This window comes from Lissotriton vulgaris, chromosome 12, assembly GCF_964263255.1.
Source record: "Lissotriton vulgaris chromosome 12, aLisVul1.2, whole genome shotgun sequence".
NCBI lineage: Eukaryota > Metazoa > Chordata > Amphibia > Caudata > Salamandridae > Lissotriton > Lissotriton vulgaris.
This window is the reverse complement of record NC_141700.1, coordinates 468,450,727-468,477,274: the sequence shown is the minus strand read 5'-3', so window position 1 is coordinate 468,477,274 and position 26,548 is coordinate 468,450,727. Positions and strand designations below refer to the sequence as shown.

Genomic DNA, 26,548 nt, shown 5'->3' with positions numbered 1-26,548 from the left:
TTATCTTTTGCAAATCCTATTTTAATCACGCACTTCACTTTTGCACTGCACTTTTTTCATTGGAAATGTCCCTGGGGGTCAGATATAATTTCTATCCTTCTTCTGTGCTCCCTTTTACCTCTGAAAGACCCAATAGAAGATACAATTCACCCAGTACGCCTCTATGATCAAGAGGATCGATGGAAACCCAAATGATGACAATGATCCCTTTGGTGTGTGATGGGATTCCGATAATCCGATAATCCTGAAGGGTCATTTCCTCTAGTAATTTCTCTAGATCCTTTTTGGTGACACGCAATTTGAGAGTTTCGCGCACATTGTTCTGTATCAATGATTCACATATTTGGATAAGCAGCTAACATAACAGACCACAGATTATACGTATGTTTTTGTGATTAATAGAATAGGGGGATTTAATCCGTTTAGAGTCTATAAAATTTCTCTCTGACCCCTTTTGTTGTGTTATCATTTATTGTTGCTTCCAGATAATTCTGGGTTGGCAGTGGTTACAGATGGGACTTTTCGGCAATCAAGGTGAACCTCATGGATGAAGTTTGCTTTCTTTGTGTGAGGCAGGAATTGCTGAGATGTTTCCCTTTTTACCAACCGATTGTCAGAAAATGTAAACATGAATTCCCTTTAAGCCGAGATAAGCTGCAGCTACAGCAAGGCTTTCGGTAAACACTCTTGATGCAGCTTTTTGCCCGAATGTAATACCATGAACTGCAGTTTTTTGCCAAAATGTAATACCATGAACTGATAATTCTTTACAAAACAAAGGTACTGCCAGAGACTCTGGAGCAGGATATGAACGCTGGATTCCTTGATGCTGCTAGGAATCACCTTCTTGTGGGATTGTGATTACTCACTGTAACAGAGTCTTCTTGAAATCTTTGCAAAAATATGTTAGACTCGCAGATCCAAGATGGGATAGAGTGCGCTATCATTTGTTGAAATCGAAAAGTACAAAAACGAAATGCCATGACATCATTATAACAAAAAACACACTGGTCCATAGTAACAATACTTTTGATGCAAAAAACTAGACAGCAAATATCATTTAATCAAAGGAGTTTATGAAAAACAATTTTAAAACACATAGGGGAGCAGTGACTGTTGGTGCAAAACTAACATGCTTGGTGCTCTTTCGAGGTGATACACTCAAGTGATAAATTGTGATCAACAAGTGTATCAACGAACAAACGAACTGCATTGCCCGCTACAGCATGGGCTCAACGATCACATACAGTCTGTGTTTTTAAAGTTGGCAGCATTTCAATCCCAATAAAAATGGTGTGATCATTATCAGGACTCGTGGGATACAATAACACTCAAGATAGCTGAAACAATAATAGAGAAAGGGTGATCAGAGTGAGGGTAAGAAAAAGAAAAGTGAGCCAGTACAAGCATAAGTAATACTCATGAGAGAGTACTTACATTATGAAGGGTAAAACTGGTGAAGGAAGAGTTAAATAGTATGAGAGACATTGACCTGAGCTGGAAATATGCTGGCTACCCATGGGGATTATCAGCCCCCAGTGGGAAGCGTGTTTGGTGCATGGGGTCTGGGTCTCAAGGTTGAGTGAGTGATTCCTCCACAAGGCTCAAATCAGCCGGTAATGCTGACTGGCAGTATGACATCCTTCCGGGACAATGAGTTTTCAAGGGGAAGTGTGAGAGGGCAGCACAATAGAAAGAGAGGAAGGACCAAGAATTGAAAAGGAGAAACTGAAGACGGACTAGGCACAGGGACAGAAAAGGGAGAAAAAGCAAGTGCTATTTTGGAATGGTATAAAAGATATTGACAAACGACAAATAAATAGCATAAGTACGCTTACACCAAAACACTCGGGACTGTACAGTGAAAAAACATGGGAATACAATACAAACATATATACATTGTGAAAAGAACCAAAAAGTCAAGAGCAACAATATTCTAGAGTTCATTGAGTTTCTGTATGAGGAGAGTTCATTTTAAATCAAGGATGTCCAACCTTTCTCATGATTTAGATCTGTGTGTATAGTGTCCAAACAAAAAATCTAACTCAATTCTTCCTTGTTTAATAGGAATTTGACGGAAATGGTGCTGATCACTTGTCACTGTAAGCCATCCTCGCAATCTCTAACGCCTAAAAAAAACAAAAACAAAATGACACTAGAGGGGCAGTGAGGACTTTGCATCTGATGCAACTACTATGCTGGTAAATGAAAATCCTTTTTTGTGGTTTAGCCAATGTACACTAGGTACAAGGACATAGAATGACATATTAAATTGGCAGTGTTGCATTTTAATAAAAATATCAAAGATGTAGTGAAATGCTGAGCTGTAAATTGCTTTACCCAAATGCAAAAAAGACGCAGACTACATTGTCTGCATTTGTAGTGTCCTTTCATGGGGATAAGGCCCCAACGCTCCGTAATAGTGTGAGCTGGTCTGGGAAATGGTATGGCTGCATGGATGAGATAGTCTTTTAAGTTCCTTCCCCGTCTGTAACCAAACATAGTTGGCTCGAATGCAGGGCCACCAGCTGCTAAAATATGCCATTGTTTTTTAATGCGTTTGGAGATAAACTTCGAACTTGGAAAGAAAGCAGTTACGCAGACAAATCTGTTGGATTCCTGTTTGGTATGAGAAGTTAGTAGAGTCTCATGCGGGCAATACCATGCTCTCTTTGCGGAGCGTGTAATCAAGCATTTGGGATAACCACATTCAAGTAACTTGTGAGTTAAGATGTCTACCTCCCTGGTGAAATCCCTTTTGCGTTTGCAATTATGTGTTAAACTTAAGAACTGACTATATGGCAGTGAGTCCATCAGTGAGTGTGAACGGTGATGGCTATATGCCAGAAGTGTGTTCCTCTCCATGGGTTTCTTATAAAGGGTGGTGCAGAGTTGATCATTTTCAGCATGGATAGAAAGGTCCAGGAAAGATTTCTGAATGATGGGAATGGATAGTGAATCTAAGGGCATCACAGTTTCGGTTTAACCATGTCTAAAATAATAGCACTGTCTGAGAGTTAACTTCCTAAATCATCAAGATGTCATCTAAATATTTCTTCCAGAGAGCATTATGTTTTCTTACATGTTTTAATATACTCATATTTTGTATTGTCTTCTCTTTTTATCAAATGAACTCTGGAATTATTGTGCTTATTTGTATTTTAACTGTTTGATTTTATGATTTTTAATGGCTAAAATCGAAAAAAGCATATTTTGACTTTGACTATGTTTTCTGAAAGGATTGGTGTCCGAGAGAATAACTGTTCCACGTCATCCATGTACAATACTACAAAATGTGGTGCAAAACTGCCTACATGGAAGTCTCCTATCTCTGTAAATAGAAATTGCTTTCCAATCTAAAGAAATAGTGCGTGAGGCCCAGTTCCAGCAATGATATAATGAATGAAGATGGAACCCCATGTGGTCTGGGTCCACAGCTGAGGATGCTATGCACAACAATGATGCCTTCTAATTGGGGTATGTTCATACAAAAGGATTCTATATCCAGAGTAACTAAAAAGGATACTGGTATGGGTAGATGAAAGTCTTCAATGAGACTTATAAAATCCATGCAAACCGGCATATAGCATTCAGTGAGGGGGATAAAGGGCTTGATAAGGAATATGCTACTTACCAGTTGCATCTGTTCTTGGCATGTAGGGCTGCTGACATTCATATCTGTGCATAGATCGCCGCCTAGTGTTGGGTCAGGATGATTGCACTTTGTTGTCCTGGAAGAGTCTTCGAAGTATCACGAGATAGGTGACTCATCCCCTGGACTACAGTGCGCATGGGCTTCTTCTCCACCCGCAGATTGTTTTTCGCCATTGTGGCAGAGATGGAGATAGTAAAGTAAGAGATGGCCATGCCAGAGATAATGCTGCAGCTGCAACAGGCACCGGGGAGGAGGGCGGGTGATATGAATGTCAGCAGCCCTACATGCCAAGGACAGATGCATACTGGTAAGTAGCATATTCCGTTCGAGGCATGTGGGCTGCTGAATTCATATCTGTGCATAGACTGAATAGCAGTATCTCCTCTAGCGGTGGCTACCTGTGCCAGCTGCAGCAGTTTGGAAAAGAGTTTTGAGGACAGCCTGGCCTACAGCAGCTTGCTGTTTTGCTTGTACGTCTACACAGAAGTGTCTTGTGAAAGTGTGTATGGTGGTCCATGTGGCTGCCTTACATATGTCTTCAAGAGGGATATTTCCTAGGACAGCCATGGATGCTCCCATTTTCCTTGTAGTGTGCTCTTGGGGGGGACTGATAAAGTGCGTTTTGCCTTTTGATAGCATATTTGAATACATTTAACTATCCATCTGGCTATTCCTGACTTTGAAATAGGATTTCCCTTGTGTTGTGGTGCAAAAGCAACAGGAAGTTGTTTTGTCTTTCTAAATGATTTAGTTCTGTCCACATAATAGAGAAGAGCCCTTTTTACATCTAACATGTGTAGGGCTGTTTCCGCTACGGACTGTGGATTTTGAAAGAAAACTGGCAGTTCTATTGATTGATAGATATGGAAATTAGAAACAACCTTGGGCATGAACTTAGGGTTGGTCCTAAGAACCACCCTGTTGGCATGTACCTGCATGAAAGGTTCTTGAATTGTTAGTGCTTGTAATTTGCTCACTCTTCTGAATGAGGTAATGGCAACTAAGAATGCAACCTTCCACGTTAAGAATTGTAGTTCGCATGAGTGTAGACATTCGAAAGGAGGGCCTATAAGTATGGTAAGTACTATATTTAGATTCCAGACTGGGGAAGGGGGGTTTCTTGGAGGGATCACCCTCTTTAAACCCTCCATGAAAGCTTTGATTGCTGGTACTCTAAACAGTGAAAGATGTTGCCTGTTTTGAAGGTATGCTGCTATAGCAGCAAGGTGTAGTCGTATAGAAGAGTTTGCTAAGTTACATCTTTGTAGATGCAGCAGATAACATATAATGTTTTGTATGGAAGCGTCTAAAGGGTTGATTTGGTTATTGTTGCAGTAAATAACAAATCTTTTCCATTTAGCTGCATAGCACGCTCGTGTGGTTGGTCGTCTTGGCTCCCTAATGATGTTCATGCAATCTGGGGGCAAGTTAAGGTATCCAAACTCTAGGACCTCAGGAGCCAGATCGCTAGGTTCATCTGATTGGGATCTGGGTGTTTGATTTCTCCATGGTTCTGAGTCAGAAGATGGGGTGCAAGGCACAGTTCTTGATGAGGAACTACTGAAAGTTCTAGGATCGTTGTGTACCACGGTTGTCTCGCCCATGTGGGAGCAACTAGGATTAGCGTGAGCGAGTGTTGCCGCAGTTTGCGTGTCACCAGCGGGATCAGTGTTGCTGGGGGAAAAGCGTACGCAAATCTGCCTGACCAGTTCATCCATATCGCATTGCCCTGTGACAACGGATTTGGGAATCTGGTGGCAAAATACTGGCATTTGGAGTTTTCTTTTGTGGCAAACAGGTCTATTTCTGGGTGACCCCACTGTTTGAAGAATGGCTGGAGAACTTGGGGATGAATCTCCCATTCGTGTAGTTGTTGGCTGTGCCTGCTGAGCAGGTCGGCAATGTGATTGTCCTTCCCTGGAAGGTGTTCTGCTAGGAGAAAAATGTTTTTTGGAATCGCCCACTTCCATAGGCTTTGTGCCAGATGGGACAGCTGTGGAGAGTGCGTTCCTCCCTGTTTCTGGATATAGTACATTGCGGTCATGTCCGTCCGGATAAACATCGTCTTGCTGTACAAGTATTTCTGAAATGCTTTGAGGGCTAGGAATATTGCTAGCAATTCCAGTTGGTTGATATGCAGCTTTTTCTGTTTGGTTGTCCAGAGCCCTTGTACTGTGTATTGAAGGAGATGGGCTCCCCAGCCTGTCAGTGATGCGTCCGCTGTTAGTACTAGTTGCGGAACCGGTTCTTGGAACAGTCGCCCCTTGGAAAGGTTTTGTGGGTTCCACCACTGCAGAGAGTTGTGAGCGCGACTGACTACCAACACTAGGTCTGCTTGAGCCTGGTTCCACTGCCGTGCTAGGCATTCTTGTAATGGGCGCATTTGAAGTCTGGCATGGGGGACAAGGAATATGCAGGAGGCCATCCTGCCTATAAGCTGCATAAAGACTCGAGCTGGCAGCGAGTGTTGTGGCAGGAATTTGCAAATGAGTATCTGCATACTGGCTATCCTTGCTGAGTTTGGATATGCCTTCGCCACTGAGGTGTTTATAGTGGCTCCCAGGTATTGTTGTACTTGGGATGGTTGCAGATGCGATTTTGTGTAGTTGATTGAAAAGCCTAGGCTGTGTAGCAATTGAATTGTTTGGGACGTGTGTGCTGCACACTCTTGGTACGATTTTGCTTGTATTAGCCAATCGTCCAGGTAAGGGTATGCATGGACGTGTTGCCTCCTGAGATGTGCAGTCACTGTCGCTAAGCATTTTGTAAACACTCTTGGAGCCGTGGAAACCCCGAAGGGCAAAACCTTGAATTGGTAGTGTTGACCTTCTATTGTGAACCTGAGGTATTTTCTGTGGGCTGGATGGTTGGGTATGTGAAAATACGCATCCTTGAGGCCCAGTGTTGCTAGTAAATCTCCTTGCTGTAGCAACGGGAGCACTTGTTGTAGTGTGATCATATGGAAGTGCTCCAATAGTATATATTGAGTTAGGGGTCTGAGGTCCAATATTGGTCTGAGGGAACCGTCCTTCTTTAGAATAAGAAAGTATAGGGAGTATATTCCTGTCCCTTGTTGGTGGAAAGGGACTTGCTCTATGGCCCCCTTTTCCAGCATGCATTTCACCGCTTGTTGTAGCAGGGTGATGTGTTCCGTGGACATAGGACGATGTCTGGGTGGCATGTTTGGTGGTGTAGAAGTCAGTTCTAGGCAATAACCAGACTGGATAATTTCTCTCACCCACCTGTCTGTGGTAATTGCTTGCTAGACAGGTAGGAACTGTTGTAGTCTGCCTCCGACCGGTGTAAGTGGTCTGGAGGTAGCTTAATGAAGTCACTGTTTTGTGGCAGGGAAGGCTCTGGTGTTATTACCTCCACGTCCTCTTCCCTTATTATTGTTACCTCTGTAACCTCCTCTGGTTGTGTTCTTGTTGAAGGAACGGTGTGCGTTACTTTTGTATGAGGCAGATGTTTGCGAGGTATTTCCTCGTGTATTTGCTCTGTATGAGGAGCGTCAAAAGGAGCCCCTATGTTGCAGAAATTGCAATGCACCCATTGATTTTGCAGTTTCTGTATCTTTTTTCATTTTATCCAAAATGGTGTCGACAGCAGGGCCAAATAGAAAGTCCTGATTGACAGGTTGGTTAAGAATGGTGGACTGCACCTCATTCTTAAAACCGGAAATACGCAGCCATGCATGTGTGCGTAGGAAGACGCTAGTGTTAATTGACCTAGCTGCGGTATCTGCTGTGTCAAGCGCACATTTGATAGAGGCGTTTGATATGAATTTTCCCTCCTGTATGAGATCATCAGCTTGTGCTTTAAAAGGCTCAGGTAGGTGTTGCATTAGGCTTTCGAGCTGATCATAGTGCGCCCTGTCGTAACGAGCCAGTAGGGCTTGTGTATTAGCAATCCTCCATGAGTTGGAGGCTTGTGCTGCTACCCTTTTACCTGATACCTCTAGTATTTTTGACTCTGTCAGGAGGAGGTGCTTCCCTTGTTGTCTGGGAGTTGGCTCTTTTACGTGCGTTAGCCACCACCAGTGAGTCTAGTGGCAACTGCCCTTTTATGTAAGTAGGGTCAGTAGGAGCTGCCCTATACTTTCTCTATTCTGGGATAGATTACCCGTGCCCTGGCTGTATCCTTAAATATGTCAGTTGCGTGTTTTAGAACTACCTTTAACATGGGAAGTGTTCTGACACTTTTTTCTGCAGTAGGGAATGTGTCGAATAAGAAGTCTTCGTCCACAGGGTCATTATGCATGTCCACATTGTGGAATTGTGCTGCCCTGTCTATGAGTTGATTGAATACTACGGTGTCATCAGTAGGTGACGGCTTAGTAGGATAAGTGGGTGCATCAGGGATGGGATGGGTGTCGTAAGGGTCTGTTGACTCATCCCAAGGTTCCTCTTGTAGATCAGGATCCTGTGGGAAATCATATAGAAGCTGTGGCTCATCCCCTGTGTTCCCCTCATTGACCCCATGGTGAGAAGGAGAGTAAGGAGCACAAGGTGCAGTAGGCATGATAGGTTGAAAAGGGATGAAGGGTCTAGAGGGAGTAGTCCCAAAGTCCTTTTTCTTCAATGGAATAGGGGAATGAGGTTCAAAGTCCAAAGGCCTCTTTTTCCTATGCAGGATGGTAACTTTACCAGTCTCTGGATTAATATATATCTTCGCCTGGTCATCTGATGGATCTGGGTGGAATAGTTATTCCGCTACAGTCCTGGGTTGAGTGTTAGACTTTTTTGGGTCGGTAACACCTGGTTTTTGGACGACTTTTGGTGTTTTGTTGGACTTTTTTGGCTCGGGCCCTTTTTTCGGGTCGACAAGTGTTTTCGGGTCGACCAGAACTTTCGGTTCGACACGTTTTTTGTGCTCCGTAGGCTTCTTTGGATGAGTGTCCTTTTCCGAGTCGATGTTCTTTTTTGGATCGACTGGTGTCTTTGGAGCAGTTATCTTTGGGTCGACAGGTTTTTCTGGCCTTGCTATGGGCTTTGGTACGGCACCGTTTGCCGGGTCGACGGATTTCAGAACAGTAGGCTTGTTCGGGTCGGCGACCTTCTTTGGTTCGGCGCCCTTCGGCTGTGTGCCTTTGTTCGGTTCGACTACTTTTTTGGGGTCGACAGTTTTTGGCTGAACGGCCTTTTTGGGGTCGACAGTCTTCTTTGGCTCGAGGCTCTTTGGCTGTACGGCCTTTTTGGGATCGACGCCCTTCGGGTCGACGACCTTCTTTGGCTCTGGAACCTTCTTCGGGACGATGGTACTGGGCCCTGGGGTTTCTGAAGGTTTCGGTTTCCGTTTCGGAGCAGAGCCGGAGGGCTGGGCTGGCAAAACTTTATGATCTTGGCTAAGGCCTTTTGGCGATGCCTCGACCTGAGCCTTTGGTAACGAGCTAATTGGTGTCGGGGGCAGGGTATTCACGATATGCCCAGGTGGGATTTCGTCATCGGAGTCTGAATAGTTCCTCGACGGTGACGATTTCTAGGTCCGAGTCTAGAGCTTCCTGTAGATCCTGGTCATCATCGAAGATGTTGTCCGGTTCCGGTGCCTGTCGCTGCATTTCTTGCCTAGCGGCCCGTCGGTTTCGTATAGTTTTCTTGGATCGAAACTGGGCGCAGGCTGGGCAGGTTTCTTCCCTATGGTCCGGGAAAAGGCACTTGTTGCATACTGAGTGTTTATCAGTATGTGGGAACTTGGAGTGGCATTGTGGGCACCTTTTAAACGGGCTTCTTTTCATCGACGGTTGGCTCACGTGGCGTCGAAAAGGCCCAACGGCCCGCGTCCACGACCGATTTGAGATGGAAGGTTGGATCGAGTAGAGAGGTACCGAACGAGAACAATACCGTCGAAGTCGAAGGCTTTTTGGCCTTTAGAAAAGTTTTGTTTTTGATTCCGAAGTTGGAGTATAGGAGTTAGCATCCGAACCCAATGGCGGAAAAAAACATTCTGAGGATGGAGAAGATGCCCATGCGCACTGTAGTCCAGGGGAGGAGTCACCTATCTCATGATACTTCGAAGAGTCTTCCAGGACAACAAAGTGCAATCATCCGGACCCAGCACTAGGTGGCGATCTATGCACAGATATGAATTCAGCAGCCCACATGCCTCGAACAGAAGTAAATGTATTGACCAATCAGCTCCAGGATGGAATTGCACCCTGGAACAATGGGTCTTCCAGAGGGGCTATCTAATTTTTTGTTAACTTTAGGAAGAGTATAAATAACTGGAGTGTGTGGGTTGCGCACATTGAGGTATGAGAACTCATTTTTACTGAGAAAACCCATCTCTTTAGCTACATTTGTAAGTCTGAGTATTTCGCTTTGCACCTCACTTGTTGGATCTTTAGTAAGTTTCTCATAATGGTCAAGAACCTCCAGTTTGAATGATTTCGTGTCCTATAGGACAATGAGTCTGCTTTTGTCTGCTAGTTTGAACACTAGTACTATCCATTTTAAGAGTGCAGATACCTTCACGTTCTTGAAATGAGCTGTTACATGGAGTGACGGTCTTTTTTGTTTGTAATACCTTTGGGGTCTCTTAGTACTCGAAGGAGAGTATCTCCACAGGTAGGATGGCTGTGGGTGCAGAAAGTTTGGCTGCAGGTCTTACGCCAGTTATATCTTTCTTCTTTTTAATATAATAGCAATTTCTCTATTGCACTCGATTTACTTCGAGCTTTCATTGAGGTATATTTGGGCGATTGTAAGTGTACTCCACGAAACAGCCATGTCGCACCATGTAAAATACCTGTTTGCCTATAGTCATTCTCCTTCACTACGGAGGGTAGCCCCTTTGCCTTACCCCGACCAATGTTTTGTGATCAGGGTGAATGCACACTGAGTCACTGCATTGATATAGTGGAAGATCCCCTTTAATGACAGCCTCTACAGCAGACTATTGTTCCCTTCAAAACATCGCCTCCGAAAGATCTAGTTTTGTGGAGCTTGTTGTGCTATTTGTTAAAAACACAGTGTGCCTTGAAAAGCCTGATTGTAGGGGTGTGTGGTTTTTGTATTTGGTGACAGCATTGGAATGGCCATTGCTCTTGGCACCCTTGGACTTGGCTGTATCGGTTCCTTTTACATTTTTTTAAGGTCCTCATCGATATGCATGCAAAACAAATGGATACGGTGGAATAGCAGATCTAATATTTTTTGTAGTAAGTCATATAGAAAAGGTGTGGTGGTCTCTGGGAGAAGTGTAGTTCAGTGCTCTCTAACCTCATTGGTTGGCGTGTTGGTATTTTTAAATGAGGTAGGTGTGCTACTTAAGTAGCACTGTTTGAAGCATTTCAAGCAAGCTCTACGTTCCTACTGCTGGTCTATGGTTAGCTTGTGGCTCGCACCTCGGTGAAGGGGAATAATTTAAGTATGTGAATCTATCAAAGAACCAGTACTAAAGAATCTTACATGTGAAGAGGGCTGCATGACAGAATACATCATACAGTTGTGTTAGAAATCACACTTGGGTGATCTAACCCTCCCGCACTGCAGAAGCAGTGGGGGAGGGTTCGAATTGTGCAGTGGGATTTAGAAAAACATTTGTAGTGCATTGATATTGCTGAAAGATAGTAGTCCCACTTAAATCTACTGAATTCTACAGCTGGGAAGAATGTTACATAAGGAACATTGGCAAGTTCAGAAAAAGATTTTGAGATCGTAATTATTTTTTGTTCACCAGCGAAAGATAGGGTGAATGGTTGTCAGAGGAAAGTTCGCTTTGACAATGGTTTCAAAGTACTTGTGCTCCTAGTTTTAACCACTTGGCTGCTATGCTTCTCCTTCAACTTCAATGTAATTTCCATTGAAATCAATGGAAACTCCATGACGAGTTACCCTTGTCATTAGCGGCGAAGAGGTTAAGTAAATTCATTCAATAAACATTTATGTAAATAAAATATTAATTTGAGCAAATATCTTTTAAAATGCATCAGATTTACAGAACTTAACGAATAGTGTCTTTGGTAACACGAAGATTTTCTCCATAAAAAAAAAAATATTAAATACTTACAGTAAACATTTATCTCTACAGATGATGATATGAAAGAATTCTGTAGGGACTCATGTCCAACTGTGCATGTGATGTCTACTCCGTTATCTTCCTGGGTGACTGGGAACTCAATATGACTTGTTACAGTGAACGTCTTTCTATACGGGTCCTCCTTCACCTCATTTACTACACCTGTGGAGAATAAGACATTATCAGTGGTCAGGCGGGAGACCTAGAACAGCGTTATGTTCCCAATTTCTTGAAGAACAAAGTTTGCATTGTCAAAATGGAGCTCACTTTTTTTAATCAAGTGTAGGAAAGTAGGATCTGTGTTTATGGTTACCCTCACTTTTTGCCTGGTGCTATGCTGCTATTGACTAGTCTGACTGGGATCCTGCTAATCAGGACCCCAGTATATCTGCTTTTCCCTTTAATTGTTATGTTCAGTACTTAGTTACATCCCAGATTGGATACTGGTGTACTCTTATCAGTCCCTAGTATATGGTACAAAGGTACCCAGAGCATAGGTACCCTAGAGGTCCCCCATGGGCTGAAGCATGCATCATGCCACCCATGGGAGACATTCAAAATGGAACTACAGGCCTGCCATCGTAGCCTGTGTAAGCTGGTGCCAACACCACCTACTAAAGATATAGGTTTCCTATATCTAATGTCACTGGACTGAACACCTATAAGTCACCCCTATAGCAGGCCTTTGCAATTCTGCAGGCAGGGTGCTTGTTATAAGTATGAGTATGCCCCTGCATGAGTAGGACACCCCTGCAGCCTACGGAGTCCATTCTCCCGGGTTGAAAGTGAAGCAGCCGTATACAATATAGAGGGGCACCACGTAATTACGCTATGACCATCTTGAGAATGGCTCCAACTAATCCTATCATGTTTGGTATCAAACATGTTGGAATCATACCCCCATGCATTAAACTATGTGGGAGGTATGATTCCAAGCAAACAAGTTGGATACATACCCCCACACCGTAAATGGTGTGGGAGGTATGATTCCAAGCACTGGAAGAGCCCTCCATTAGGCTCTCAGTGCTCCTGATACCGGCATTCTAGACCCGGACAGCACAAAATGGTTAATGCTGACCAGAGACACGATTCTGCCCTCATGCTGCGGAGCTAAGCTCGAGCAAGGGAAGGAAGAACAATAGACATCCTGTCACAGGGAGGTGTGATCACCTCCCAGACAGGATTTAGTGTATTGGGGCAGGGTGGGTGCGCTTGCCAGCGCCACTCAGACTGCATGAGGGACACATTTGGTTTCCCCATGCAAAGTCCAGTTCAAACCAGTTCTGAGAGCTGTTGGCTCTCGCTCTGGCGCGAAAATGGACAAAGGACATGGGACTAACCTCACCACTGTCCAGACCCTGCCCTGGGAGAGTCCCCTGTATTGTTCCAACCCTTTTCTTAGGGTACTTAAGGGCCTACCTGTGGGTGGGTCTCTGGATTCATCGTGGAACAAGATTCAGATCAGACACCACTTCTTCTATCGTCTGGGCACTCTGGACTTCGCTGGACTTAGTTTGGGCTCTACTTCGTCTCCCTTTCAGTCTGCTATATCGTCTATGCATCATACAGGAACCTTCCAAGGCCTGTGGGCATCAAAGATACCTGAAGGAATCTCCCTTGAAGTGAAGGTGTCACTTCCCTGCATTCGCAGGCACCGCAACTAAGTCGACTGGTCTGCTGATCCTGAGCTCCTACGGACTTCGAAAGGTTCTGCATCACAGGTGGTGGTTTTCTACAGCACCCGAGGTTGGCCCTGCCCTTTCACCAAGTTTGAAGCCAGTATCCCTCATGAGGGTTGCAATAACTGAACCCCTAAGCACCACATCAAATTGAAGTTACGAAGGCTTGCTCTGGCGTTCCGGTGTGGCACATGCTGAACGTTTCAGTGGAAGACCGAGGGATTAACCATTGTGATAATACACAAGCTCCTTTATCTTTGTATGATCTTTGCTGCGCTAGGAGAGCTTTTTGTTCAAGTAACTAGTTGAGTGACCGGATGTTCTGCTTTATCTACAGGTAAAGCGGCGTCCAGAATTGAAATACGGGGACCCATTTAAGACTAGTTCCCACCATTGCGAGAGGTGTTTGTACATCGAATTGAAGTGCAACTTTTGGCGCTAAGATCGGTTGCTGTTTGCGCGACTGAGACAGAATATCAATATGACACTGAATCTTATTATTTGGGGATACCACTTGCAGCCCACCTTGTGACCTGAAGGACCTGCGGACTCCCTCGGACTGCCTCTGACTCCACGCCTCGCGGAACCCGCTGCGCGGGTCCCGCATCGCCCAGGGGCGCTGTTGAACTTGGGAGCAGTTGTACTTTCTGCCATCTGGGGCTAAGGGCTGCGAGGGCTGCGAGCAGGAGGGGCTGGACTTAGTCTCCCAAGAGTCTCAGCCTACCTCGCGCCCGTAACACCTGGGCCGCTCTCCCTCATCGCCCCGCCCCCAACAGACCGCTGAAAGCCACCGGATTCTCTCCTCTCCGTGGGATACCACTTGCAGCCTACCTTGTGACCTGAAGGACCTGCGGACTCCCTCGGACTGCCTCTGACTCCACGCCTCGCGGAACCCGCTGCGCGGGTCCCGCATCGCCCAGGGGCGCTGTTGAACTTGGGAGCAGTTGTACTTTCTGCCATCTGGGGCTAAGGGCTGCGAGGGCTGCGAGCAGGAGGGGCTGGACTTAGTCTCCCAAGAGTCTCAGCCTACCTCGCGCCCGTAACACCTGGGCCGCTCTCCCTCATCGCCCCCAACAGACCGCTGAAAGCCACCGGATTCTCTCCTCTCCGTGGGATACCACTTGCAGCCTACCTTGTGACCTGAAGGACCTGCGGACTCCCTCGGACTGCCTCTGACTCCACGCCTCGCGGAACCCGCTGCGCGGGTCCCGCATCGCCCAGGGGCGCTGTTGAACTTGGGAGCAGTTGTACTTTCTGCCATCTGGGGCTAAGGGCTGCGAGGGCTGCGAGCAGGAGGGGCTGGACTCAGTCTCCCAAGAGTCTCAGCCTACCTCACGCCCGTAACACCTGGGCCGCTCTCCCTCATCGCCCCGCCCCCAACAGACCGCTGAAAGCCACCGGATTCTCTCCTCTCCGTGGGATACCACTTGCAGCCTACCTTGTGACCTGAAGGACCTGCGGACTCCCTCGGACTGCCTCTGACTCCACGCCTCGCGGAACCCGCTGCGCGGGTCCCGCATCGCCCAGGGGCGCTGTTGAACTTGGGAGCAGTTGTACTTTCTGCCATCTGGGGCTAAGGGCTGCGAGGGCTGCGAGCAGGAGGGGCTGGACTCAGTCTCCCAAGAGTCTCAGCCTACCTCGCGCCCGTAACACCTGGGCCGCTCTCCCTCATCGCCCCGCCCCCAACAGACCGCTGAAAGCCACCGGATTCTCTCCTCTCCGTGGGATACCACTTGCAGCCCACCTTGTGACCTGAAGGACCTGCGGACTCCCTCGGACTGCCTCTGACTCCACGCCTCGCGGAACCCGCTGCGCGGGTCCCGCATCGCCCAGGGGCGCTGTTGAACTTGGGAGCAGTTGTACTTTCTGCCATCTGGGGCTAAGGGCTGCGAGGGCTGCGAGCAGGAGGGGCTGGACTCAGTCTCCCAAGAGTCTCAGCCTACCTCGCGCCCGTAACACCTGGGCCGCTCTCCCTCATCGCCCCGCCCCTAACAATCATCCAATTGTTATTGAGGATATAAGTTGGACCAAGGAGACCGCTGCGCGGGAGCGTCCCGGGAGAAGCCCGGGACAAGGGCGGGACCGTCTTTGGCCGTCAGTGGCCGAAGGAGGCTGGGCTGGGCCCACTCTCTTGATCCCCCTTTGTGTCACAATTAAGGCAATGCCTTCGCCTCCACCACGGGAAACCCCCTCAAGGGATGGCGCCTCCAGCTCTGGGACTTTGGATAATTACTTTAAACCCACTAAAGGAGAGGCGGACAAGGAAAGCTCGCTTGAGAAACGTAGGGTGGAGCGCAGGCGCTCCATTGAATCTATGAAAACCAGGCCCTTGATCGATATCATCCCTTACCCCACCACTCAAGAGGAAGGCACGCCACCCAGTAGTCTAATTAATTCGACACTCGAGGACTTTCCCGTCTTACTAAGGGAAATTCCCTCTACTCCAGGGTTAGCGCTTGGAAAAAACACAGAGCCAGCCCCTCTACAGTTCTCCCATACCCCTGTTAACCTGGTAACTCAAACCCCACCTATGCAATTGGCTAATAAGAGCAAGTCCAAATTAAATGTAGTGGCGGAGTTACATAGGCCCCCACCCAGTAAACGTGCTCGGAAAACAGTGGGGGGGCGGGGGAAATCCAAAATATCACATCTTGACTTTGGCAAGAAACGCACTAACACCGTTCTACCGGGGAAGCCTACGGAGATAGTGCCTACCATTCCACCTCCTAAGCCCCCAAACCCCAGTATAACTGCCACCACTAAAGAACCAGAGGTAATTTCGTCGAACTTAAACCTCCCACTCTCTGCCAAGGGGAGCATCGAATTCCTACTCCGCTCCCTTTTGCAGCCCATTACTGACAGCTTAAAAAAAGTCGAGATTAGGCTCACCCTACTAGAAACTTCTCTTACCACTCTGAACACTCTAGTAAGTAAGCAGACAAAGCTAGTGGGAACCCATTCCTCTGCTGGGGATCCTTCCAAAGCAGAAGCTGCAACTAATGTCAATAAAGCCCCCCCCAGAAACCCGCCACCTGCCCCCCCTCTGCAACCCCTTATGGCCATCCAACTCCAGGCACGGCACAATAACCAAAGCAATAGACCTACTCACCCAGTGGATCTAGCCTCCCATAGCTCTCAAACAGAGTCCTCTGGAATACATCAAGAGCAGGTTAACGCCCCCCCACCCACGCCCGTTTGCCCAATTCCCAGACCACGGAGGCCAGACCTCCCGCCTGAAGCTAATAGATTAATGGTGGTCTTAGCTGGAGCCCCCCCACTTAAGATCAGGGGAAAATGAGGACTACCAATCCCTTAAGAAAAAGGTAATCAAATGGCTTAACTGGAACCGACCCTTGCCATCCCATTTTAATAACGAAATCATCATGGTGAGAAGGGTCCCATGGCTAGGGAAGACCAGGAAAACCATAGTGGGGGACTGTATTATGGTAACCTTTAAGGATCCGGGCACGGTTCGACACATTTGTGGAGGAATGAACCGATCCCTTGATTCCACCATACAGACCCTCCCAGTATCTTTTTTCTTCCCCCCGATTCCCAGGCACCAGGTCCCAATACACGATGACTGGACAAGGGTGGAATACAGACGTAAATACAAAGGCTTTGTACAACGCCCGTACTTCCAACCGCCGGACACACCTTTTTGCGATTTTAATCGCTTTAACTGTCTGAACGGTTTGGATGGGGTCGACTGACTTACCGTCTGTAAGACAGTGCCAGGGGTCTCGGGCTCCTGTGGCCTCCTGGAACCCCCCACTGTGTCCTCCGGTTCAATTTCTGGCCCACTGAATGATCCAGCTGCTTCAGACCACGGCAGAACCGAATCTTCTCACCTAGCCACTGATGGGGTAGTTGTTGCTGAGGGGACAACTACGGTTGCTTTCGTTGTGGGCAATGGTGCGCCGAGACCCCCGGTGCCACATGCATCTTTTGCTGCCCCCGCTACAGGTCCCGCAACTGAAGTGGAGCCTGGACTCACCTCCTCCAACCCTCATGGTATGGCATCTGCCACCTCCGAACATTTGAAGATAATCTCCTGGAACATCGCGGGATTAGCTAACAAATTGGAAGAGCCGGCTTGGGCAAAGTACATAGAAACTGGTGACATATGCATGTTCCAGGAAACCTGGGCCAGAGAGGACTATGGACATCAAGGCTATTCATCATTTTTCATCCCAGCAAGGTGGGAAGGCAAAGGCCGCCCATCAGGGGGCCTTGCGACGTGGGTTGCTGCTCACCTGGGCTGTGTGGCCACACGGCTCCCATTCAACTCTGATGACATCCTTGCGGTCTTATTAACATGGCCAAACAAAGCTAATCTCCTGCTGGTCAACATCTATTCCAGGCCGATGGGAATGGCAAAAGAATCACCGACCTTTGATGAACTCTCGAACTTTTTATCTGAACTGTCGACCGATTCATATTATGTGGTGGGTGGGGACTTTAACTCTCACTTTGAGCCACTCCCCGGCCTCCAGGAAGGGTCCTTATCAGAAGAAGAAGTTAGGTGGGCAGTACCATGGGTTGATGTGCCATCTCCGAAAGCTTGGACCCCACTGGCACTGCAAATTACTGCCCTTACGTTAAGGTTTGGACTCAGAGCGTGTAATGGGCGAATTCAATCCGATATACCAGGCAAAAACACTTACAATCGTCGGGGAAGAGAGTCTCATTTGGACTATGTCCTGGTCCAATTAGCGAGGTGGTCAACAATACAGGATTTCAGGGTAATAGACAGGTTGGACAGTGACCACAATGCCCTCGAGTTAGACCTTGTCCATCCAGCACCTCAGGCCCCAGTGACCTATGAGGAAGGGAATCACCCCACGCTCCTCCTAGATAACAGTAGGAGAAGAATCAGGTGGGAGCATATGGTCACAAACAAGGATAAACTCCCACTGCTTTATGCAGAGATTACTCCCATCCTGGAAATTGTTGGGGATCTTGAAAGTGTGGCAAATAAAACAGATATAAGGAGCAAACTGTTTGATGCCCACGAGGAACTCATAAAAGTTGCGGCACCCCACTTCACTCGCAACTTACGAAAGCCAAGGGAGAGGTGCCAAGGTAAAACACAATGGTACAATGCAGCCTGCAGACGGGCCAAAACAGAACTCCTTGGAGCAATTAAGGAGGGCACAGGAGGGGAACGCCTTAAGCAATGCAGGCAAGCCTACAAGAAGCTTCTTGCTCAGGCCAAAACAGAATGGGAGGAAAACCAGTGGGAAGAACTCACAAAGGCCCTAGCAATACAAGATCAACGCCTGTTCTGGAGGATTGTGAATGGGGGATCAGGGAGTCTACATTCGGCAGTGGAGCCTAACATAGCTCCTGGAGTGTGGCAGGCCCACTTCCAGTCCCTATATAGCGCTGAGTCCGGAGAACTTCCTGCGCCAATCGAACCGGAGAGGCTGGGCCCTCAGGCGGATCTAATAACACTGTGTGAGGTCACTGCTGCTATTTCAGGCCTGGCTTCGGGGAAGGCGCCTGGACTGGATGGGCTACCGGGAGACCTGTTCAAGCAGGAGCCCACCGTCTGGGCGCCCTACCTCGCTGCTCTCTTTAACGGTATCCTCGGTGGGATGGAAATCCCTAGTACTTGGCTGGGGGCTGAGGTGGTCCCGATTTTCAAAAAGGGATCCCCCCTCCTCCCAGCCAACTACAGACCGATTAGCCTGATAGACGTAGCACAGAAGCTGTTCGGCAGGGTTCTCCTGAATAGGCTTCAGGAATGGATAGAGGAGGTGGGCGCCCTCAGTCCCTATCAGGCAGGATTTAGGAAAGGGGTATCGACTGTGGACCAGGTCTTCAGATTGAATCTGGTCTATTGGAGGACAGTGAGGTTCGAGGGCGGTAGTTTGTACACGATTTTCGTGGACCTACGGGCCGCCTTCGACCTCGTGCCCAGGGGAAAACTTTGGATCATCTTGGCAGGGATGGGCGTACCACCAGATATTTTATTGACCTTGCAGAGGTTGCACCATAATAATTATGCCCAGGTGAGGTGTGGGAGGTCGGGGGAACTGACTGATAGATTCCCCGTTGGCAGAGGGGTAAGACAGGGCTGTGTGCTGGCGCCGACCCTGTTTTGCCTCTTCGTCAACGGGGTAATCGCCCATCTTAACGCCACCGATTACACAGATGCCCCCAAATTAAATGGCAACAGTGTGCCCGCAATAATGTTCGCGGACGACACACTGTTGATATCTAAAACACCCATGGGCATCCAAAGGATACTCGATGCCTTTGTGGCCTTCGGCCAGGATAGAGGGCTGGAAATCAACGCCACAAAAACCAAATATATGGTATTGAATCCGAGCCCCAAACAGCGCCCGAATCCCCAACTGGGAGCAGTGCGGCTGGAAAGAGTAGCCACGTTTGAATATCTCGGCGTGACGCTCAACGAAAATATGACCTGGGGGACCCATCAGAGCAGGGCTAACCTTAAATTAGTACAAATTACCGGGGGTATATCCCGGATGATGACTGGTTCGACCTACCGCCCACTGGGGGCCCTAATTCAGATATATAAGGCCCAGGCCAGGGGGGCGATCTTGTACGGGGCTGAATTGTGGGGCCACATTCCATGTCGGAACCTGTCTTCCACGGAAAATAGGTTTATAAGACAAATAACCGCACTTCCCCCTAGCACTCCACTCCTTCCTCTGAGGCTTGATCTAGGGCTACGGCCACTTGCCGACGAGATAAGTCTAAGACCCATTGCCTTCTGGCGCAGGCTATGGAGCAGCGATGATCTCGCCGACTATAGGGCGGAACTGGTCGAACTATTAAAGCACCCCAAGGCGCTCAGTATTCCCTGGGTCCAAAACATCCAGTCAATTTGCACCGATCTGGGGCTCCCTGAATTGTGGACCGAACCAGCAAATGCAGCACCAAGAATCCCCAAGAGATCCCTGGCGAATCTGTATCACGAGCACAAAAGGGCAAGGGCCTTAGCTACCCAGACAGAGGGGTCCCTTTCTTCCATATTCCTGCAAACTAAGGATCTCTACAGATTTGAGAAGGCTTTCGATCCCATATATTCCATACTTACCAGAAAGTTATTTCTCCAGTGGAGATACGGTACATTGCCTTTTCGGTCCTTTTCAAGTACCTGGTCACAAGTCCCTTCCACCAAATACTGTCCTCTTTGCGTTGATAAAGAGGAAAATGATTTGCATGTGATCTTTTTCTGCCCAGCCTACAAGGCAGCCAGAAAGCATTGGCTGCTTCCCTTGATTAAGAATTTGGGTGGCAGGGAATATACACCTATGTACAGGATTTTAAAATCCGATGTTTCCGGCCCAACCGTTTTTGCACTTTCCAAATTCTTTACGAATGTTTGGTATACGCGTAATCGTCTTTTAAAAAATGCTGGGTAGACTTTAGAATCGCTTCAATTCTTAATAACTGTTTTTATTGTCTGTGTTGATCTTAAAATCATGTATTGATGTTTTATCAAATTTGACAGAATTCATGTGATTTTATTGTATGTGCATCTTTTATGACCAAATGGTCGAAATAAAGATTGGAAAATGAAAAAAAATGAAGGCTTGTTGGCTTCCTTCCAAGAGTATCTTCAGGCTCGAAGTAGACCCAACCTCAAGCACCTCCAGTGACCAGAAACTTCGGCCCCACCACATCCTTGTGCATTGTGGCCTCCATCTTTTGGTGAACTGCATGAGGTTCTCTCGTGATTCCAGTTCCTCTGGCCTGTGGGCACCCCTGATTTCTCAGGCATGCCCTGGCTCCCCTGCTTGTGGTGAGTCCCCTGGACCTTGCAGGTCCAGACATTGCACCTTCTTTGACTTCTGCGTGGGCTGCATTTGCAAAGGCTTGTTGGTGTTCCCGCTGGACACGACCCCTCAGCATACGCCATCCCATGTGGGACAGCTCGTGCATGGCTCCCCGTCTTCTTCAGCATCCCCTGGTCCACACAGCTGCAGAGTCAAGGTCCTCGTCAACTCTCCTGCAACACCCAACATTGGTGGGCATTCGTCTTCCAAATCTCCTGGTCACTCCTGAGTGACAGACTCTGTCCCCTCTGCTTGCATGTACCTCCAAACTAGAATCCACCATTGGATTTCACTGGACACTTTCTCCTCTTCCAGCAGTGGCAATTTCCTGACGTGTATCCACGGGTGGGGAGGCTCTCCAAACAGGGTTTCTTCAGCGTCCACTGGGTATGGTTCTCAATCTTTAAAAATCCAACCCCGACTTACATGTTGATTTATACGGAGCACTCGGTTGTGTTCCTATCTACTCTCCTTGGGTCCCCAGTACTTCTACGTCCTCTCGACCTTGTCTTGACCCGCGTCTTGGTTTTTATACCATATTCTTAGTATATGGTTTGGTCCTCCCCTGGGCCCACTGTGTATTCTGTGCTATTTACTGAGCTTCTTTGAAAAGTAATGTGTCCGGGTAGGAAACATCGAAACGTGTTAGAGAGTATTCTATAATAAATACACATTTTGTAAATACACTGTGTTCTTTTTTACTTAATCTATACTATAAGATTGCATTCTGGTAAAACAAGCTGCTTTACACTCCTTCTGGACTAAACCTGAATGCTGCTCTGCACAGCTACCACTTGTAGAGCTTCTAAGGTTGTCCAAGACCTCTTAAATTACCATAGGCGTTGTCTGGACTGGTGCAAGATGCCCACTGTAATTAGTGGACATCATATACCAGGTCAGCTTCGCACATTGGTGGCCGCGGTGGGATTCAAGCCTGCATTGTTTTACCAGATAAATATTTGTGTTGATTAATTTAAAAACCATCACTGTTGTACTTGGCCCTTTTGGCAGGTTCACCCCTAAACATTTTGCCTTCTCCTAGCCTTTTCTGTGACCTGGTGTTGGTAGTTTTATGCCTCTGGGCACTTTAGCACTGCTGTCCAGTGTAAAGTGCGTGCGCTCTCTGTGTTATATTGGTGAGATTGGCCTGCCCTCTCATAGGAATGCATTGGGGATTCCCTGATCAGGGTCTCAGCGGTAATTCCTGATATGGGAGGAGCAGAGTAGTCGAGTTTAGTATGTATGGAATTGTAATATTAAATGCTGCGCAATGGTGGGCGCAAATTTATTATGGCTATTTGGGAAATACCACTTTTAGAAGTTGGCATTTCTGTGTGCTATGTGTCTGGCTGCCTGATGTGAACTGCATGTCTGGCTTGTGAGTGACAGGGGCTGGGAGGTGTGTGTGGCTTCAGGAGGGGCAGGGTGAGTCAGCACAAGGCTGAATAGGACATCTGTGCTAGGAGTAGTGGGAGGAGTAATCCCCTGACTCTGAATAGGACTGTGCCCAGCCTGTACAATGCTGGTTCCGCCCCCATGGTGTGCTCATCACCTAGCCCCCACCTGACAAAGGGGAAAAGGAGCTTGAAAAACAAGGTGCTCCAAATCCCCCCTGAACCAGTTGCATCTGGTTCCCCCATGCCCTGTACTGCAGACAAAGATATGGTGTAATATAAATATAGGGGCTGTGACCCCATGTGCTGTTCTGTGTGTGTTCCTGACCTTGCTGGGGCGTGCTGCTGCTGGGGCTCAGGAGGAACTGCCATGAGGGCTTGCCTCCCTGGGCCCTGCATTGCCCCCTTGATCTCCATGGACTTGTTTGGACAACTAGCACACTGTGAGTGCTTATTTTTTAATTCTCCCAGAGGAGCGCTGGAGCTCCGCAGCGCCAAGCTATTTATGGTCTGAGGGAATCCCCTGCATAGGGATTCCCCCGAATTGCTATGGGCGAGCGGGATCCTACCCCGCTTTATGCTTATTTTTCGAGCGTGCCAACCCTGCTTATTTTGATGTTAATTGCGGGTGCCCACCCCGCAGATGCTTTTATTGTATTTGCGGGTGCCCATCCCGGATTCATGAGAGATCACCGCCGCCGCTGCTAAATAAATCTTCTCTGGGCCGTTGCTCAGCGCGACCCAAAAGCCAGGCGGCCTTGCCTGGTTGCGGCGGGGCCTACGCATGTCCGGAGATCCATCCAGAGCCTCGCAGGCTCCACGTTGAAGTCCCGGGTCTCAGGAGGGGGCCCGGTGAAGTGAGGAGAGGCTGCTGAGGCCGCCAATGGTAGTGCAGCTGAAAAGAAGCCTGCGGTCAGGCGGGGCTCCCGTGAGCGAAGGGAAGCGCCGCGTGCAGGAGGAAGGCTGGTGTTGGTCGGCGGGGCTCTCGTATGAAGAGAGAGCCCTGCATATTTCTGAGCCATCTTGAAGAGGAGAAGAGCACCAGAGGAGGAGTTTCTCCGCAGACCTGGTGAGTGGGGGGGATCCTCCATTGCCCAATGGTTGCGCCGATCGAGGCACAGTGTCAGTGCCATTTCCAGAGCTGCCCCGCCTGATAAATGGCTGCTCCAACGTTGGGGGCATTTATTTCCAAGAGTCCCAGAGGGGCTCAGACTGCACGTGTAGTGCCAGTGCCATGTTTCCAACGATGGTGGCCAATTTTATGCAGAGACCCCCAGTAGGGGCCCCGAGGGCACAGTCGTGCCAGGGCCCATTTACCTTCTTCCCTGCTGCCCCGCCTGATAGAGGGCAGCTGCAACAATGGGGGAATTTTGTGATAGAAGTCCTCGAGTAGGACAAGAGGGGGCACAGTGTGCCAGGCCTTATTTGCTTCACAGCTGCACAGCACTTAGCGGCAGCTGCAACGTTTAGGCTGACATTTCCTTGGGGGCATTTTGAATGAGATAAGGAGTGAGATGCACTCCTCTGCCCCAGTGCAATTGCACACTTGAGAATCCTGCTGCATTGGCAGCCACCCTGACATTTGGGACCTAGGGCATTTGAGCCCTCTGAGAAGGCCAGTTGGTCAAGGGGACACTGTGAGGATAATAGGGCGCCAGGCCCTAATGTGATTTATGTGGTGCGCAGGAAATGTGATTCATGTACTGCGATTTATGCACCATGATTTATGCCTCTAATGTGGTTTATGTATGAGGTTATTGGCATACTGTGGTTTATGCTTGTGAGGTTATCCTCTACTGTGGTTTATGCCCCTAATGTGACTTATGCTTAGGAGGCTATGGTCTAATGTGTTTAGGCTCATGAGGTTGGCTCAAAATGTATTTTATACCTGATGTTATACTGTGCATAATATGATTTATGTTGCAGGATGGAATGCGGAGTACAGTGTTTGCCAGTAATTACTGGTTGCCTTCTACGTTTATTATATGTTCTACATTTACTATGTTCACTTTGTGATGGTTCTGACAGTGGTCCAATTGGCCCGGTCATGTGTATATAATCCCCTGTAAATATTGCCTAGTACCAGGTGGCACAGTGTATATTGTGTGATTATTATTCGAATGTGTTTATGATAATACAAAGGCTATTTTTATATATAACCTTGTGTGGAGGTTCCTTTTGTGGTGTGCCTAGTATGTTGCTGCTGTGTGTGTGTTCCGCAAACGCTTTACACATTGCCTCCGGGATAAGCCTGACTGCTCGTGCCAAGCTACCATGGGCGTGAGCAGGGGTTATCTTCGGCATGTAACTCCCTTGCCCTGACTAGAGTAGTGGGTTCTGCCTGGCTTTGGCGCAAGCCTCAGCCAACCAGAAATCCCATTTCTAACAATCACTAATACTAGGCACATATAATAGAAACTTAGAATTGTAAGTTCGACTGAACGTAGGGTTGGGTAAGTCAAGGGCCTAGCACACCCTTTATCCAGCCTCAGAGAGTTTAGTTCCCTCTAGATTAGGTAGGTGCAACACCACACCTCACTTAGTATGTCTTCTAAAAGAGATGCCAGAGGCTATCTACTTACTAGATACAGTGAGCTTTCGTTCCAAGAACTAAAAGCCCTTTGTGCCTCTAGAAAGCTGAAGGCAGGGAAAAGTGCCAACTCTTAACGCCTCCTGGAGGTGTTACTGTTAGATGACCTGAGGAAAGTCAGTGGGTCAGATAAGCAGGAAAGAGTGGGTGGGCAGGGGACGAAAATAGGCCAGGGGTGGGACCCCTCTTTGACCTTGAATCTAACCCTGACCAGGTGGAGTCCGATGACTCCCACCTGGACAACTCAGATCTCACAGAGGATACTACAGGTGGCCAAGAGGAAGCCCGCTTTGCTCCTCCTGGGAAAGTACAGAGTAGTCCAAGGAGGTCTAGGTCCTCCTCTTCAGAATACAATGCCTCGGGACATTCAGTAGGGACCTCCATTTGTAGTAAGAGGGAGAATATTTTAAATAACTAATACCAAATGCTTGAACTTGAGAAAGCTATGCTTACACTCAGGCAAGAGCAGCTGGCCCTTGACAAAGAATCCCTAGAAGCCCAGATGGTTAGGAAGAAATTGGGACTAGAGTCCCATGGTGGCAGCAACAGTGTCCCTAGAGTTAGAGAAACTTCTAACTCAAGAAAAGTGGGCAGCTATCTTGTTGCCCTCCTTTGCTGACAGAGATGGTCACTGTTAGAGAAGATGATGATGATAATTACTCAGTATTGAAGAGTGCTCTCATTGATGGGTTTGGCTTCGCCACTGAACAATAAAGGATTAAGTTCAGAGACACCCAGAAAGCACAAACCCAGGACTGGGTAGACTTTTTGGACAGTGCCATGAAGGCTCTAGAAGGTTGGTTGTATGGCAGAAAAGTGCAGGACTACTAAGGATTGTACAATTTGATTATGAGGGAGCAGATAGTTAATATTTGTCAAAAACAGCTTTTGCACCATTACCTGGTGGACTCTGATCTGACCTCTCCCCAAGAATTGGGAAAGAAGGCAGACAAATATTGCTGGACTTGGCCCTTTTTGCAGGGTCATCCCTAAACTTTCTGCCTTTCCTCTAGCCTTTTTTCTGACATGGTGTTGGAGGTTTTAGGACTCTGGGCACTTTAGCACTGCTGTCGAGTGTAAAGTGCGTGTGATCTCTGTGTTAAATATGGTAAGATTGGTCTACACCGGTTTGGCCTATTTAATTTACCTGTCAGTCCCTTGTAAAGTGGTATCTTATATACCCTGGGCTGATAAATTAAATGCTACTGCTGGGCTTGCGGCGCCGATTGTGCTACCCACCAAAGTAGCCTTGCAAACCTATCTCCGGCCTCTGCCATTGCAGGGCCTGTGCGCGCAGTGATACTGCTGCTGTGACGTGGCACCTAAAGTGTGTGCCATGTCTGTGACCCCCCTTTTACTGCATGTCAGTCACCCCTAAGGAAGACCCTAGCTAGCCCTAT

At 47.8% G+C, this 26,548-nt stretch overlaps 1 protein-coding gene across 1 annotated transcript in view; it reads right to left on the bottom strand.

Moving 5' to 3' along the window:
- The window catches only part of CADM3 (cell adhesion molecule 3), an 825,731-nt gene that overhangs the window by 424,294 nt on the left and 374,889 nt on the right, over positions 1–26,548 (bottom strand). Inside the window, exon 5 of the mRNA XM_086945217.1 lies at positions 11,663–11,833. Within this exon, the coding sequence (XP_086801343.1) occupies positions 11,663–11,833 (171 nt within the window). The remainder of the gene's footprint in view (positions 1–11,662; positions 11,834–26,548) is intronic.